The sequence below is a fragment of the Pagrus pagrus genome, assembly GCF_965226575.1.
Source record: "Pagrus pagrus genome assembly, chromosome: 24".
Taxonomy (NCBI): domain Eukaryota; kingdom Metazoa; phylum Chordata; class Actinopteri; order Spariformes; family Sparidae; genus Pagrus; species Pagrus pagrus.
In genome coordinates this window covers 4,215,750-4,229,567 of record NC_140206.1, presented here as the reverse complement: position 1 = coordinate 4,229,567, position 13,818 = coordinate 4,215,750, and the positions used below count along the sequence as shown (strand labels likewise).

At 40.3% G+C, this 13,818-nt stretch overlaps 1 protein-coding gene across 1 annotated transcript; it reads right to left on the bottom strand.

The window, feature by feature from the left end:
* Positions 1-5,529: 5,529 nt before the first annotated feature.
* LOC311253056 (neuronal acetylcholine receptor subunit alpha-2-like) lies at positions 5,530-12,256 on the bottom strand. Its single transcript, XM_084346775.1, has 8 exons — positions 11,759-12,256; positions 9,569-9,714; positions 9,264-9,308; positions 9,048-9,157; positions 8,013-8,232; positions 7,117-7,619; positions 6,400-6,835; positions 5,530-6,301 (listed from the first exon to the last, which is right to left on the bottom strand). The coding sequence occupies exons 1-8, from the start codon at positions 11,817-11,819 to the stop codon at positions 6,176-6,178; spliced, it is 1,647 nt and encodes a 548-aa protein (XP_084202901.1). The 5' UTR covers positions 11,820-12,256; the 3' UTR covers positions 5,530-6,175.
* Positions 12,257-13,818: the final 1,562 nt, after the last annotated feature.

The following is a 13,818-nucleotide window of genomic DNA, read 5'->3' as shown; positions in this document are numbered from 1 at the left end:
TTAGCTGGAAAATTGTAGCTAATGTGCTATTAGCATAGTTTAATAAAACTAACAGTTCATTTTTATGTACTTATATCAGATATATACTTAAGTTATCCTTAAGTATACTTACTTTAAACTAACAAGAATACAGAAAAGGCTTAGTGTATTTGGCACTGAATAATTCACTCATGATGGACCAATATAGACACTGTGCAGACACACACGTAGTCTGTTGACTGTCTAGAGCTGGACTGCAGCTCTGTTCACTGCATGCTGCTGTAACATGTACGTCAAAATACAAAAGAAATATAACTTGTGGAAATAATGTATTCTGTGGGCAACGGGGGCGGGACTAGATAAGCATCTGCTTCTCCCGCTTTCCCTTTCGGCCATGTGTACTACCTGATTTTTAACTAAGATGATGTGTGATGATGACTGTCTAATAACATGCCGAAATAAATAAATAAATAATATATGAGTTTACTTACTGTAAATCTACTCAAAAGTACAATTAGTATAAAAAAGTATAAAAAAGTATAAAAAATAATAAATAATAATAAAAATCTGAGTATTTTACTGTGGGTACACTTTGTTACAACAGCAGTACAGCCACATATATTTGATAATATATATAGAAATATATATATATTTATATAACACCTGTTACATCGTGATGCGCATAAGTTACAGAAGTAAAGGTTCGACTCCAAACCAGGCGTTTCAGGCAGTGCAGGAGCAGCGTTGGAGAGAGTAAATAAAGGAAAAGCAAAAACCCAAAAAACATAATATGACCTCTTTGATTTGTGTAAATATACTTGAACCATAATTATGTTTACTTGATAAATTAACTTTAAGTATACCTATTTTCTTTGTAAAGGATTCTGTGTTCCCTGCTTGCGTAATCTGTTTTTCTAGATATTTATAGATAAATGAGACAAGGCATTTAATCAGTGTAGTAATTGGGTCATTAAATGGGTGATCATTCAGTCACTTGTTAGCCCTGAAGCAGGAGACGCAAGTTTTTAACTATAAACGCTCACAGTGGTGATAAAACAAAATGTTCCACCATCGATCAGGAAGAGGAGTTAGGACTGTCCACTTCTGACAGCCACCAGCTAATCACGCGTATAAGAAGAGATGGTTATATGAAAGCTTTAAATGGGTCGAGTTTGGTATAGAAATGGAAATAGTCCTGGTCGGGCTGAGACTGGGGGTGGTTGGAGTTAGGTAAGTGTGTTCCAAGAGAAATTAGTATTATCCACCAAGTATCATTGAGACAAACCCAATGGAAAGTTTAATTCATAAGAAATAAAACACCGTTGCACAACGAAATCCACAATAGTTCCTGTGTCTGAGCCATTATCTTTCTTATCACTCTGCAGTGAATTTAGCCTGCTAAGAGAAACTGTGTTAAAAAAAACTTCATACAAACAACTCAGACTGGAGATTTGAGACTCATGAACGATCTGTTTCTTATTTATTTGTTTTCCTTGACTTGGATCCAAACTCAGACACTTGAGAACTGACTTTGAATTGACCCTTAAAGACTTTGGACTTGACCTGGACCCTAGCTCAAAGACTTGACCTGGACTAACTCAAAGACTTGAGACTTGACTTGTACTCCAGCTCAAAAGCATGAGACTTAGCTTGGACTTTAGCTCAAATACTTGAAACTTGACTTGGACTAACTCAAAGACTTGAGACTTGACTTGGACTCACCCTCAGAGATTTGAGACTTGACCTGTACTCTGAGCGAGAGTCCAAGTCAAGTCTCAGCTCTCTGAACTAGAGACTTGAGACTAGACTTGTACTCTAGTTCATAAACTTGAGATGTAGCTTGCACTTAAGCTCAAAGATTTGAGACTTCAATTGGACTCTTCACTCAGAGACTTGAAACTAGATTGACCCAAGCACAGATTCTTGAGGCTCCAGGTCAAAGAGTTAAGACTTGACTTGGCCCCAACCCTCAAGAACTTGAGACTTTCCTTGGACTCTTGCTTAGAGACTGGAGACTTAACTTGGACTTGACCGTTACAGACTTTAGACTTGACTTGGACTCTTGCTTACAGATGTGACACCTGACCTTCAGCCGCTTTTAAAATCACAGGCCACAGTGGAAATGGGGACATAACATAATGCTATCCTTTCAGTTAGCAAAACTGGATATTGTGCACTCTAGCAATCTTCAAATACCATCCCTCAGGCTGTGAAATTAAGCTATTATTCTTCTTGGAAACCTGGTTCTGAGCCTTTCACTAGACGATTCCTAGAACTTTATACAAGTTATTATACATAACGTCCTGGTGAACAATGAATCATTTGTTTTGACCAAAATCAACCAAAACTCAGAAATTCTCTGCTGATTTCACACTTGGTTTTGATACTCAATAACTTGACCTGTATTCTAGCTCAGAGAATTGAGACTTAGCTTGGACTTTAGCTCAAAGACTTGAAACTTGACCAGGACTAACTCAAAGATTGAGACTTGATTTGGACTCTAGCTTGACCTCATCTTTGAAGGGTAGATTGTGAATTTTCCTGTTTTATGTTTGATAAAGACGCCTTTCTTTCACTGAAGTTAAGGCTTTGGTCCTCGAGATCTCCAGTTGTGATATCAGAGACAAGATGAATCATAAGGTTGGATGAGGGCAGAGTCATAAGTTTGGGGTTGAGTGTTTGGACCCAAGAACTTATCTTTCAGAGAAATCAATAAATAAATGGGTAACAAAAAAGTAGTTTGTCAGTTTTAATATCCCAGAAAGCCAACTATAGAGGCATTTCACACTCTAATAAGTTCCACAAATTCATATTTTGCCTTGCCAGTTTACACAGTGAGAGACTGTTTGTGCTGTCATTTCAGATGTTAAAGATTTAGGGTTTAATATGTTACGACAGCAACAACAAACACAACCCTGGTACACTGGAAAGAGTCTGGATTCAGTGATGATCACAGTCGAGCTCCACCACAGAAATATCTTATCAACAACTGGATGGATGCCATGAAAATTAGTACAGACGTTCCTGTTTTCCTTCTCTACTTAGCCTAGCATTATTCTACACAGTGAAGCTCAACTATTCGACTGTAGGAACAAGAAGAAAAGTACATTTCTGACCGGAGGACTCAAATAAAAGGCATGTTAACTACAAATGTCTGTTTTGTGTACTTCAAAGGCTGCAGTTGCTGCCCAAACTGTGGTGGCACAATATTACTGGGTTGTCTTGTTGTTCTCATAAACAAATAGCAGCTTCATATATATATATATATATATATATATATATATATATATATATATATAGTTCTAAGCATTATAGTTTTATTTTATAGTTCCTCCAGGCAAAGTTGGGACAACCCCGGTATAAAATCTTTCCAAGCGTCCCCTTGTTGTCTAGACCCTCGGCTGCCATGCCCAGAAAATCTTCCTGACAAAAAGTGTCATTTGCAGAAGCATGTCAAATTGAAATAAGAGTATGACTTCCTGAGGTTAGTCCTGCTTGAATCGTGTTATTCTTCAGCGTTGTGTCAGGTGATCATTTGGGCTTTACAGTCAGTTGATCGCACAGGAAATCACGCTCTGAATCAACCGGCAACAGTGTCAAAGTCAGGCAGCAGGCGCCGGCACGGTGCACGTAACGGCACTTTGCTGTAGGCAGTTTTGGACGGTTGGCCTGGTTCAGACAGACTCTACTGTCGGCCCGTCCGTGATAACTTAAGTTCTGATGTTAAATCAATATGCTCGGTCATTATCTCCTCAACCTCATGAAGGTCAGGTGGAGTTTTTGTAGTCCACAAAACATTTCTCAAGCTTCACAGCAAAACAGCGTCACAGCGTTCTGCTAAAAAGCTGAAGTAGATGGGGACTTGTTTTAAAATGCAAAAAAACAACAACGTAAACATAAACTACTGCACAGATTTTGTCTGAATAAGGTCCCAAGGTGGTCCACTGGGAGGGGAGGGACATCACCTCTGTATAGCACTGCTTTGAGCTAAATGCTACCGTTATAGCATGCTAAGGCCCTCACAATGACAACGCTAACATGCCATGTGCATTCAAGTTCAGCCTGTTAGCACACTAATACTTGTGACTTTGCACAAATGTTGAGGGAGCCGTGTCAGAGAAGATAAAGGCAGCTGATCAGCAGATTAATTAGACGTGGGGCTCCATGGATCTATACACAATTTCACGGCAATTGATAAAGTTGTTGTTGAATTATTTGTGTCCGAGTCAAAAACAACATAACCAACCCAAGAGCCGTCGGCTAAAAATCCATATAATCCAAATTTTAAACTTCCATCGGATGGAAACTGATTTGATGGATGTTTTCTCGACTGAGACCAGAATAAAATGTGTTTAATCGTCAAGTCAGGAAACATAAACCCTGTTTTTATTGACTTTTCTTTATTATTATAAAGTTTATATGTTGTGTTGCTTCATTGTGAGCATAAAACAATTCATATCATAATCAGTATTATATTTAATTTTTTGAATTTGGTTTGTTTTAAAGTCTTGTTCTGTGTGTTGTTGTTTGCTTGCTTTGATTGTTTTTGGTATTTCTTTTATTTGTGATTTTGCCAAAAGCATTTTGGGTAGCGGATGCCATTTTAGTTGATATCAAACAAACAAACAAACAATAAACATTTTGTCAAACTTAAATCTGAATATATAAATGAGCAAATAAAGAGTAGGTCAATAAACTCTTAAATCTATTAGTGTTTCAAAACATTTTTCAAAGGACAACTTTTATTTATTTCAGGGTGCGTTTATTTCATAATGACATGTTTATTTATTTTATGGGCATATTTATTTATTTATTTATTTAATATTGACTTCCATATTTGGGTTGAAATATGAAATACGCTCTTAAATACATTTGTCTTGCCTGGTGGTAGAAGTTGACTTCAAGTGTTTCTACTTGTGTCTAATGTAACAACATTATACAGTAATATAAATGTTAAATGTCAATAATTTAAATTATAGAACAAACAAATGAATAAATAATGTTAATAAACACTTAAAAATCAAGTGTATGACAAAAGCACATGGTGTGAAACCATCAGTTTATTACTGTCCCTCTGCAGCACCCTGCTGGTGACAATATGAACTGTTGTTAATGCAGTTTAAAGGGCTGGTTCAACTAAATATCCCAAACAAAAGATGTTCTCACTTATTTCTCGATGTTTCTAACCACAGATTGTCTTGATTTTTATTATATTCAATTATACATTTAAATTTTAGCTTTTTTGACTTTTCATTGTCAAATTTCACAACCTCATTTGTCTTTTTATCATTTAATTATTGTCTTTTTGCCTTGAAGGCCGCTCCTCCATACGATACCATCAGGCTGAGTGGAAAATTTGTTTATCTGCTGCGCTGAAGAGTTACAACTCTGAATGTTTCAGATAATCCACAGGCCACATAAAAGGTCTCGTGGGGAGAAACTGCAACTTGTAACCTCTCAAAACGAAGCCATGTCTACTACTTTACATACGTTATGTCAACGGATTATTACGAAATCAACCAAAAAGTGATTATTTCTTCTTTTATTTCAATATTTAAGAAGCCAGAAGAGAGAAAAAATAACCTGTAACAACAACAACAACAACAACAGATTAGTTGAAAGGAAAACAACTTGTATTGGGACGAGTATTGTGTTTCTGCATGCTTCAACTGTTAATTGAAAATTAGCTTCAAGCTCTTTAATTACTTTTAATGACAACTTAAAAGGATTGCTATAGAGAGAAGTGCTGCACTGCTGACCTGAATACATCACGTTGATGTTAATGAAGACGACGTTACAGAGAGGAGCAAAGAGGAGTCCTCGTATCTTTGACTGACAGCGAGTTTCATTGAGCGTAATTTGCCAATCAGGGCCTCAATAGTTATATATTAAGGAAGTCTTTGCTCTCTCGGCCTCACTGATGACTGGATCACATCTTGTGTGCTCAAGTGTCCGTCTTCACTCATAAAAACAAGGACCAGAACATCAGATCCTTCTTCTACAGACTTTTTGTCATATTTTCTCACATTTGTCAAATTTCAAAATAAAAGAAAATCAGGTCAACAATGAGAGAAATTAGAATCTGAAATAAGAAATATGTGTACTTCTCACTTCTCACTTTCACCTTGTCTGAATAAATTACTTATTATTAATAATTCAATAGTTTTAATATTTCCTTTAATATCCAATTTGGTTTTTACAACATCCCAGAGAGCCACGGCGGCAGGAAGAGTCCGACTGTTCCCAGCAGACACACGATAATGAACATCCACAGGAAGATCCGGTCCACGACCATGGCGACGTACTTCCAGTCCTCCTTCACCTGTCGAGACAATAAAAAGAGGAGAGTGTGAATGTCTGCACATCTGCACAACAGCTGAAACTTCATCAGACGGGATGATAAGGATCCTCAACACGCACTGAGAAGTCTGCATCCTCTGCTCTCAGATGCTCTGCGATGTAGGTCACCCCCTCCAGGGCAGACACCACCGCAGGAGACAGAAGAGAGGCTGGTGGGCTCTGGATCGAACCATGCTCCACGGGAGGGGTGTCCCAGTCCAAGCTGAACGTGGACTGTCTCTGTGGGAGGAGGGTGTAGCCGAGAAATCGAGGGGAAGGAGGAGAGAGGGAAGAAATTCTCAGCCGGCCGTCTATCTTCACCCCGAACCTCCCCAGATGATCCGCGTCTGGGTAACGGTGAAGGTCGCAGTAGTGGATCTCATCTCTGGCGTCCACAGAGTCGAGCTGGTGGCCGCCGTGGAGGTCGATGTCAGACTCCTGAGTGAGCCAGGTGGAGCTGCTGTGGGAGGGGCCTGGAGTCCGGAGAGGGAGGAGCTTATCAGTCAGGTGGCGCCGCCTGAGACGACAAAGTGGGTTCAGGGACAACAACCAGTCAGTGTCAGATAATAAGACGGTTATAAGCACCTATCAGGGCTTTCCAGGACAACAAGAATGGAAGAGGGTGGTGTGTTTACTGGGGCAACTACAAGTCACAGTCTCCGCTAAGCACCTGAGGAATAGAGTTTGAGTCGAACCTTTACTAAAATCTTTGGCTTTAAGGGAATAAAATTAAGGTAAAGAACACGTGCATCATGTCCAAACTATAAAAAAACATGGAGGCCCTCTTTGGTTACGCACCTTACAGGCCTCAGGCCGTGGTCCGGACGCTTCATGCACAGCCAGCGTGGCACCGCAGTCAGAAACAGCCTCCGAACCCATCGAGGCATGGTGTGGGTCGCCGACGACCGGTGGTGGACGTTTAACACAAACACGGTTATAACGATGGACAGCGTGACGAAGATCATGGTGAAGAGCAGGTACTCCCCGATCAGAGGGATGACCAGCGACGTGGACGGGATGATCTCCGTGATGAGCAGCAGGAAGACGGTGAGCGACAGCAGCACGGAGATGCACAGCGTGATCTTCTCGCCGCAGTCCGACGGGAGGTAGAAGACCAGGACGGTGAGGCAGGAGATGAGGAGGCAGGGGATGATGAGGTTGATGGTGTAGAACAGCGGGAGGCGACGGATGACGAAGTAGTAGGTGATGTCGGGGTAGATCTCGTGGCAGCAGTCGTACTTCTTGGTGTTGTAGGTGCCCACGGCGTTGACAATCGCCCACTCGCCGCTCTCCCAGTAATCCTAGAAATTAGATTTGTTTTCAGCCATTCACAGTATTTATATCGTGTTTATTCTCACTTTATAATCAAAGAAGACTTTTAAATCTCACTCTCTACAACACGGGACCTTTAAACCTGAGAAATCAAAGCCTGATTAGGTGTTTCGATCTTAATTAAAGTGAATCCATGCATTCTGTTTTCTTCTTAGTTTAATGCTGTGGTGAAAAAAAACACAGAAATATTCTGTTAATTAAAAAGTTAAGCAGCTGTAACGTTCAGCTGGCATCCTTCTGCTAAACAAAACCTTTAAAAAAAAGAGCACGTGTGAAGCGTCGATAAGGCTTTAACTTCGCACAAACTGGCACCAAATCAAAAAAAGAAACGGAGGAAGACTCATCCGTCCGTCTGCTCCCACCTTCAGGTCCACCGTGGTCTCGAAGGGCTCCAGGTCGATCTTGGCGCGGTCGTACGTCCACGAGCCGAACTTCATCTTGCAGCTCTGCTGGTCGAAAGGGAAGAAGGTGACGTCGATGGAGCAGGACGACTTGTAGATGGCGGGAGGCACCCAGCGGATTCGACCGGTGTGAAACAGATGGGCCTTGGTCATGTGGGTGACGGCGAACTCTCCGTCCGCACTGGAAAACGGAGAAAATATTGAAAATTGAGGAGAAAGAAACCAACACTGAGGTGTTATCTGGATAAAAAGAGATCTTTTAAGTTGTTTTTGTTCACAGAGGCTCTAAAGTTTCCGTCTCATTATGTCTCAAAGGTGAATCAATAAACCCCGAGCTGTTCCCATTTACACAGGCGACGTTTAATAATTGATCACCGAGTCCTAACGACACTGTATTCATGATGCAAGCTCGTTTAAACAAACGCTGGAGGAGGAGAAAGTTTCGTCTCCATCCAGACGAATTTCAGAATTAATACTTCCTCGGGGCCTCGAGGGGAGGAAACCAGACTCAAGCTGTATGATGCAAGACGGCTGTGAAGCCGCAACAGAATCAGGGTCATTTATTCAACAGGATAATTTGCATGTATTAGCGAGCGGTATGCAGGAATATGCAGGAATGCTGCAGCACCGTCAAGCTGTTTGGCTCCATAGAAGTGACCTTCCCCTCCTCACACGCTCTTCAGCTGATGAGCGCAATGTTATGGATCAAGCAGGTAATTGATCACTACAGATAATTTCCACCTCCACCTACAGAAATTCAAAGTCGGGGCTGTTTCGGTGCAGTGTGTGTGTGTGTCCTTGGATGTGTTTATGTAAAGACTTATTTTATATCCAGAGAGTGACGATAAACTTTTCTTCTACAGAACTTTTCAGGTGTCAGAAACAAGACTTTGTTTACATCCTCTTGTTTTTCACTTTGGCGTGCACCTTTAAACTTCCTGAAAGGAGGATTTATATAAAACTGCTGTTAAACGTGCAACCGTGTGGTGTGTTTACTTGTTGTACAGGACGATGTCCGGCACCCAGATGAGCTCAGAAGGAACTCTGATGGACGTCACGTTGTCGAAGTCGGCGGGACTCCACTGCAGCTTGTAGTCGGTCCATTCCTGCACAGTTTTACAGTTTTATGACAAAAGAAAATGTTTACTAAATCTCTTTTATTTTAGTTTTAGTTGATTATATAATTCCTGTAGGGGTCCGTTTCTTTCATACCTGTTTCAGCCACACGTTGGTCGTCATCATCTGATTCTTCTCGTCCTGGTTCGGAGCCAGAAATCGAGAAAAACAGCACATGAGTGTTGTTTGTGTGCATGTTTTGTTTTGTATCCACTCTTATTATTAGATATTTACACATCAGCACGATAACTAATAAACCAACAATAGATGTGAAAGTGACGATGGGTTCTTCATCGAAAATGCTCCAGACAAAGTGAAAATTCTTAAATTTTTTAAGCGTTGTGGTTTGTTTCTTGGATACAACTGTGTGTGTGTGTGTGTGTGTGTGTGTGTGTTCCCACCACGTCTATCAGCTGAGCGATAGAGAGGCCGAACTTGACGATAACCACGTCGGTGGCGTTTCGCGCCGGACGCGTCCACTTGCTGTAGCCTCCGAACAAACTCCTGAAGAGATCGTCCTCAGTGTGAGTCCAGTCTTCAGCCAGCACTGTGAGGAAGACACCGAGAGGAGAGACCACCACCATGTTTATGATCTGACTGTCGTGCTGGGAGGTGATTGTGGTGGTACAGCTCGGTGAAAGGGCTGCCAAGCCAGAGACCACTGTTCAAGACTGAGCATCAACATTTCTAAGTGTGAAACCACGTGATGTTTTTAACAAGATGTCGATACGTTGTCCAGCCGTGTTTGTGGCAACTAAACAATTAAGCGAGATATTAAATGTGGTAATTAGTTTGCTTTAGTGGTGCTGGTATTAGATTTTGTTACGTTTGGACAGAGGCAGGCTAGCTGTTTCCCCCGCTATCAGACTTTATGCTAAGCTAAGATCCAACTTTTACTTTATTTTATTTTATTCCTAAAGTTTTAGTTACTATTTATGAATCTTAATAAGAAAGCATCCCAAGTTTGTATTAAGGACATTTTTACCATCTAATCTATACGTTTTTATTTTGTTCTCACGCACTTTACCAATTTTATGTTCAAGCCAGAAGGAAAAATCTTTCTTAATCTTTCCTCTTTTTTTTATTGTTGTCTTTTAACCCTCCGTCTCTGATTTACTACGTCTCTTCACCTTCCAAGGTTTTAAAGCGCTGTCCTCCACTTTTCCGTCTAAAATTTGCTTCTTTCTGCTTAAAAAGCGTCTGCTGAGAGAAATACTGCATCAATTACCTGAACTTTACAGCTCATGAAATCTCACCGGTCCAGACTGAGATCTACTGCCCTCTGATTTAATTTTACATCACGCAGCAGAATCATTCAGGATAACTGAACTTAACAATCAACACTTAGAGCCGTGTTTGCTGCGGTCGTCATCACTCAGCCGACTCATAATTTCATGCTTGAAATAAACCTCTTTACCTCAACCTTTTGTGTCAGGTGTGATTTGTCTCGCAGGTGAAATGAACAGTGAAATATCTTCTTCTTCTTCTTCTTCTCTGGCCCAGTTTAGGACCAGAAACATCTCCTTCCCTTCTGTCTCACAGCTTTGAACTCTGGCAAGCACTTTGGCATCGCCAGCAAGCAATTTAGGATTAGCCAGAGCAGGAAAACGGCGAGCCAAGAGCACAAACTGCATGCGCAAACGCGCGTAATGCCAGTTTCTGTGATTATATTGGCTATTTATAACCGACAAAATGTTGTTTCAGGTGAGGCTCTGCCAGTGGAGGGGAAACAGATGACATGCTGCCGGATTACGCTGCAGTTTGTGAGTCGTTCTCCTCCAAACAAACACTCTGGTTACGTTATTACAACAAATTATTCTGTTTAAAGCCTCCCGGCTCGTGCTCGTCTGTTGTGCTGATCAGATGAACGATAGAATAATGTTTTATTTCTTTACAATCCGCCGTGCAGTGAGTTTTATGTCAGTTTATGACATTTTAATCATGATATTGTGATTTATGTGTGTGTCCAGCTGTCTGACGTGTCAATATAGAAACTTTTACATGGAAAAAGATGCTTGTTGTAATTTTATATTATGGATAATACAGTTCATTTCATGCTGTTTGTCTTTTTAAGCCCAGTGTCCATGTATATATGTGAATGTGTATGTAGTGGTGTCCCTTTATTTATGTATTTTTATTATATTATATTTTTTATTTTACTTTAATCAATAAAAATATGTTTTCTTTTCTTTTTATGTTTTTAAGTGTCAAAGTCAATTTGTAAAAATTATAAAGTCACTACAAAACCACAGTTTGGTGGTAAAATAAGGATTGAATAAGACTTTGTCTGAATTTATACTCATATTATAACTTATATTATATTAATATGACAATATAAACGTTATAAAAGACTGAAAAACTTACATAATTACCCATGATTTACTACTAAGTTCATATATGATGCTATAAATTCACTATAAAATCACTATTTAATTAAGAAATCACCCCAATAAGCTCTTAAATAAGTGTTAATAAGATATAAAACTGTAGTTTTAGATGTTCCTACAGGAGGTGTACACACTTTAAAGTGTTTAAACTGTGAGATAACAACGTTCATGATGTTTAAGAGATGAAACAGGTCGTTGACTCACCGGAGTTGAGGAGCATCCAGCAGCAGCAGCACATCGCTGTTAAAGCTCTTCTCTGCTCCATTAAAGCTCACAAACTGATCCGGGATCAGATCCAGGCGTGTTCACATGAAGCTCTGCTCGACTCAGACACGTTCATCTCCACATCTGTCCGTCCTCACACAGCTGGACGGATCCAGCAGCACAGCCCCTCGGTGCGCCTCCCCTCCCCGGCTCCTGTGCTCCTGTGTCGGGGCTGGACTCCGGCTGTGACGCCGCCACCGCTCCTGGCTCTGGTATCATATTCACACGATTCAGATCAGTGACGTAACGATCAGAGTGTAACTTAAACGGTGTCAGTAACGTAACGATTAGAGTGTAACTTAAACAACGAGTGTAACGTAACGATACGAGAACCTCAGAGTAACTTTAAATACTCCGTTACAAGTAAAAGTCCTGCTTTAGAAACCTTCAGCTGAGTCCACACTTTTATAAATATGGTTCTTCTTCTTCTTCTTCTTCTTCTTCTTCTCCTTCTGCTTCTTCTTCTTCTACTGCTTCTTCTTCTTCTTCAGCCTCTCTTCTTCTCATTCTTCTTCTTCTTCTCCTTTTCTTCTTCTTCTTCTTCTTCTTCTTCTTCTTCTTCTTCTTCTCTTTCTTCTTCCTGTGCTTCTTCATCCTCTCTTCTTCTCCTTCTTCTTCTCCTTTTCTTCTTCTTCTTTTCTTCTTCTTCTTCTTCTTCTTCTGCTTCTTCTTCTTCTTCTTCTCCTTTTCTTCTTCTTCTGCATCTTCTTCTCCTTCTTCTTCCTCTTCTTTTTCTTCTTCTTCTCCTTCTCTTCTTCTTCTTCTTCCTCTTCCCCTTCCCCTTGCTCTTCTTCTTCTTCTTCTTTTTCTTCTTCTCCTTTTCTTCTTCTTCTTCTTCTTCTTCTTCTTCTCCTCCTTTTCTTCTTCTTCTTCTTCTTCTCCTTTTCTTCTTCTTCTTCTTCATCCTCTCTTCTTCTCCTTCTTCTTCTCCTTTTCTTCTTCTTCTTTTCTTCTTCTTCTTCTTCTTCTTCTGCTTCTTCTTCTTCTTCTTCTCCTTTTCTTCTTCTTCTGCATCTTCTTCTCCTTCTTCTTCCTCTTCTTTTTCTTCTTCTTCTCCTTCTCTTCTTCTTCTTCTTCCTCTTCCCCTTCCCCTTGCTCTTCTTCTTCTTCTTCTTTTTCTTCTTCTCCTTTTCTTCTTCTTCTTCTTCTTCTTCTTCTTCTCCTCCTTTTCTTCTTCTTCTTCTTCTTCTCCTTTTCTTCTTCTTCTTCTTCTTCTGCGTCTTCTTCTCCTTCTTCTTCTTCCTCTTCTTTTCTTCTTCTTTTTCTTTTTCTACTACTCCTTCTCCTCCTTCACCTTCTTCTGCTTCTTCTTCTTCCCCTTCCTCTTCTTCTTTCTTTTCTTCTTCTTTTTCTTTTTCTTCTTCCTCTTCCTCTTCTTCTTCTTCTCCTCCTCCTCCTCCTCCTCTAAACAGCTGTCAGGCAAACAAACATGGTGGATTATGACTCTTTCTATGATCCATTTTTGGTCCATGGAGGTTTTATATTTGTAAATTTTCCATCGAGCGAGGAAAACAAAGTTGAAAACAGCTCCTGTAGGGGTTGGAAATTACCTGAAAGTGCTGCAGAAATCATATAAGAATGTATAAAAGTTGTATTATCATGAAAAATAACATATGTAATTGGTTTTCCTGGATTAACCCCTTTAAAATCAACTAATAGCAAAAAGATTTGATGTGTTTTTGTTTCTCAGCTCTTTTCCCACATATCACTCCAAGGTCGATGTTCCCTCAGACCTCCGGCTCATCCTCTTTATTTTGCATGAAGTGGTGTCTGTGGTCTGAATATATCGTTACAGTCAGACATGCAGAGTGCTTGAATCAGCGGATTTAAAAGTGCTGACTTCTATTCTCCGTCTGCTTCGCCTCGCTCAGAGTGTGACACCGGCCAAGGAGAGCAGAGGAGCATTAATCTGAAGTCTGACTGCAGAGTGTGAAGGATGAATGACTGTTTGTTCAGTCGGTGCAGGACGACTGTTGGCAGAATATGTGGAGGTTTTGTTT

Excerpts from the sequence above, each read along its gene's own strand:
- LOC311253056 (XM_084346775.1), bottom strand. The coding sequence starts at position 11,819 with ATGGAGCAGAGAAGAGCTTTAACAGCGATGTGCTGCTGCTGCTGGATG. Across the intron at positions 9,715-11,758 it reads CTGGATGCTCCTCAACTCCG|TGCTGGCTGAAGACTGGACT; the intron begins GTGAGTCAACGA and ends TCTTCCTCACAG. Across the intron at positions 6,836-7,116 it reads CACGGCCTGAGGCCTGTAAG|GCGGCGCCACCTGACTGATA; the intron begins GTGCGTAACCAA and ends TTGTCGTCTCAG.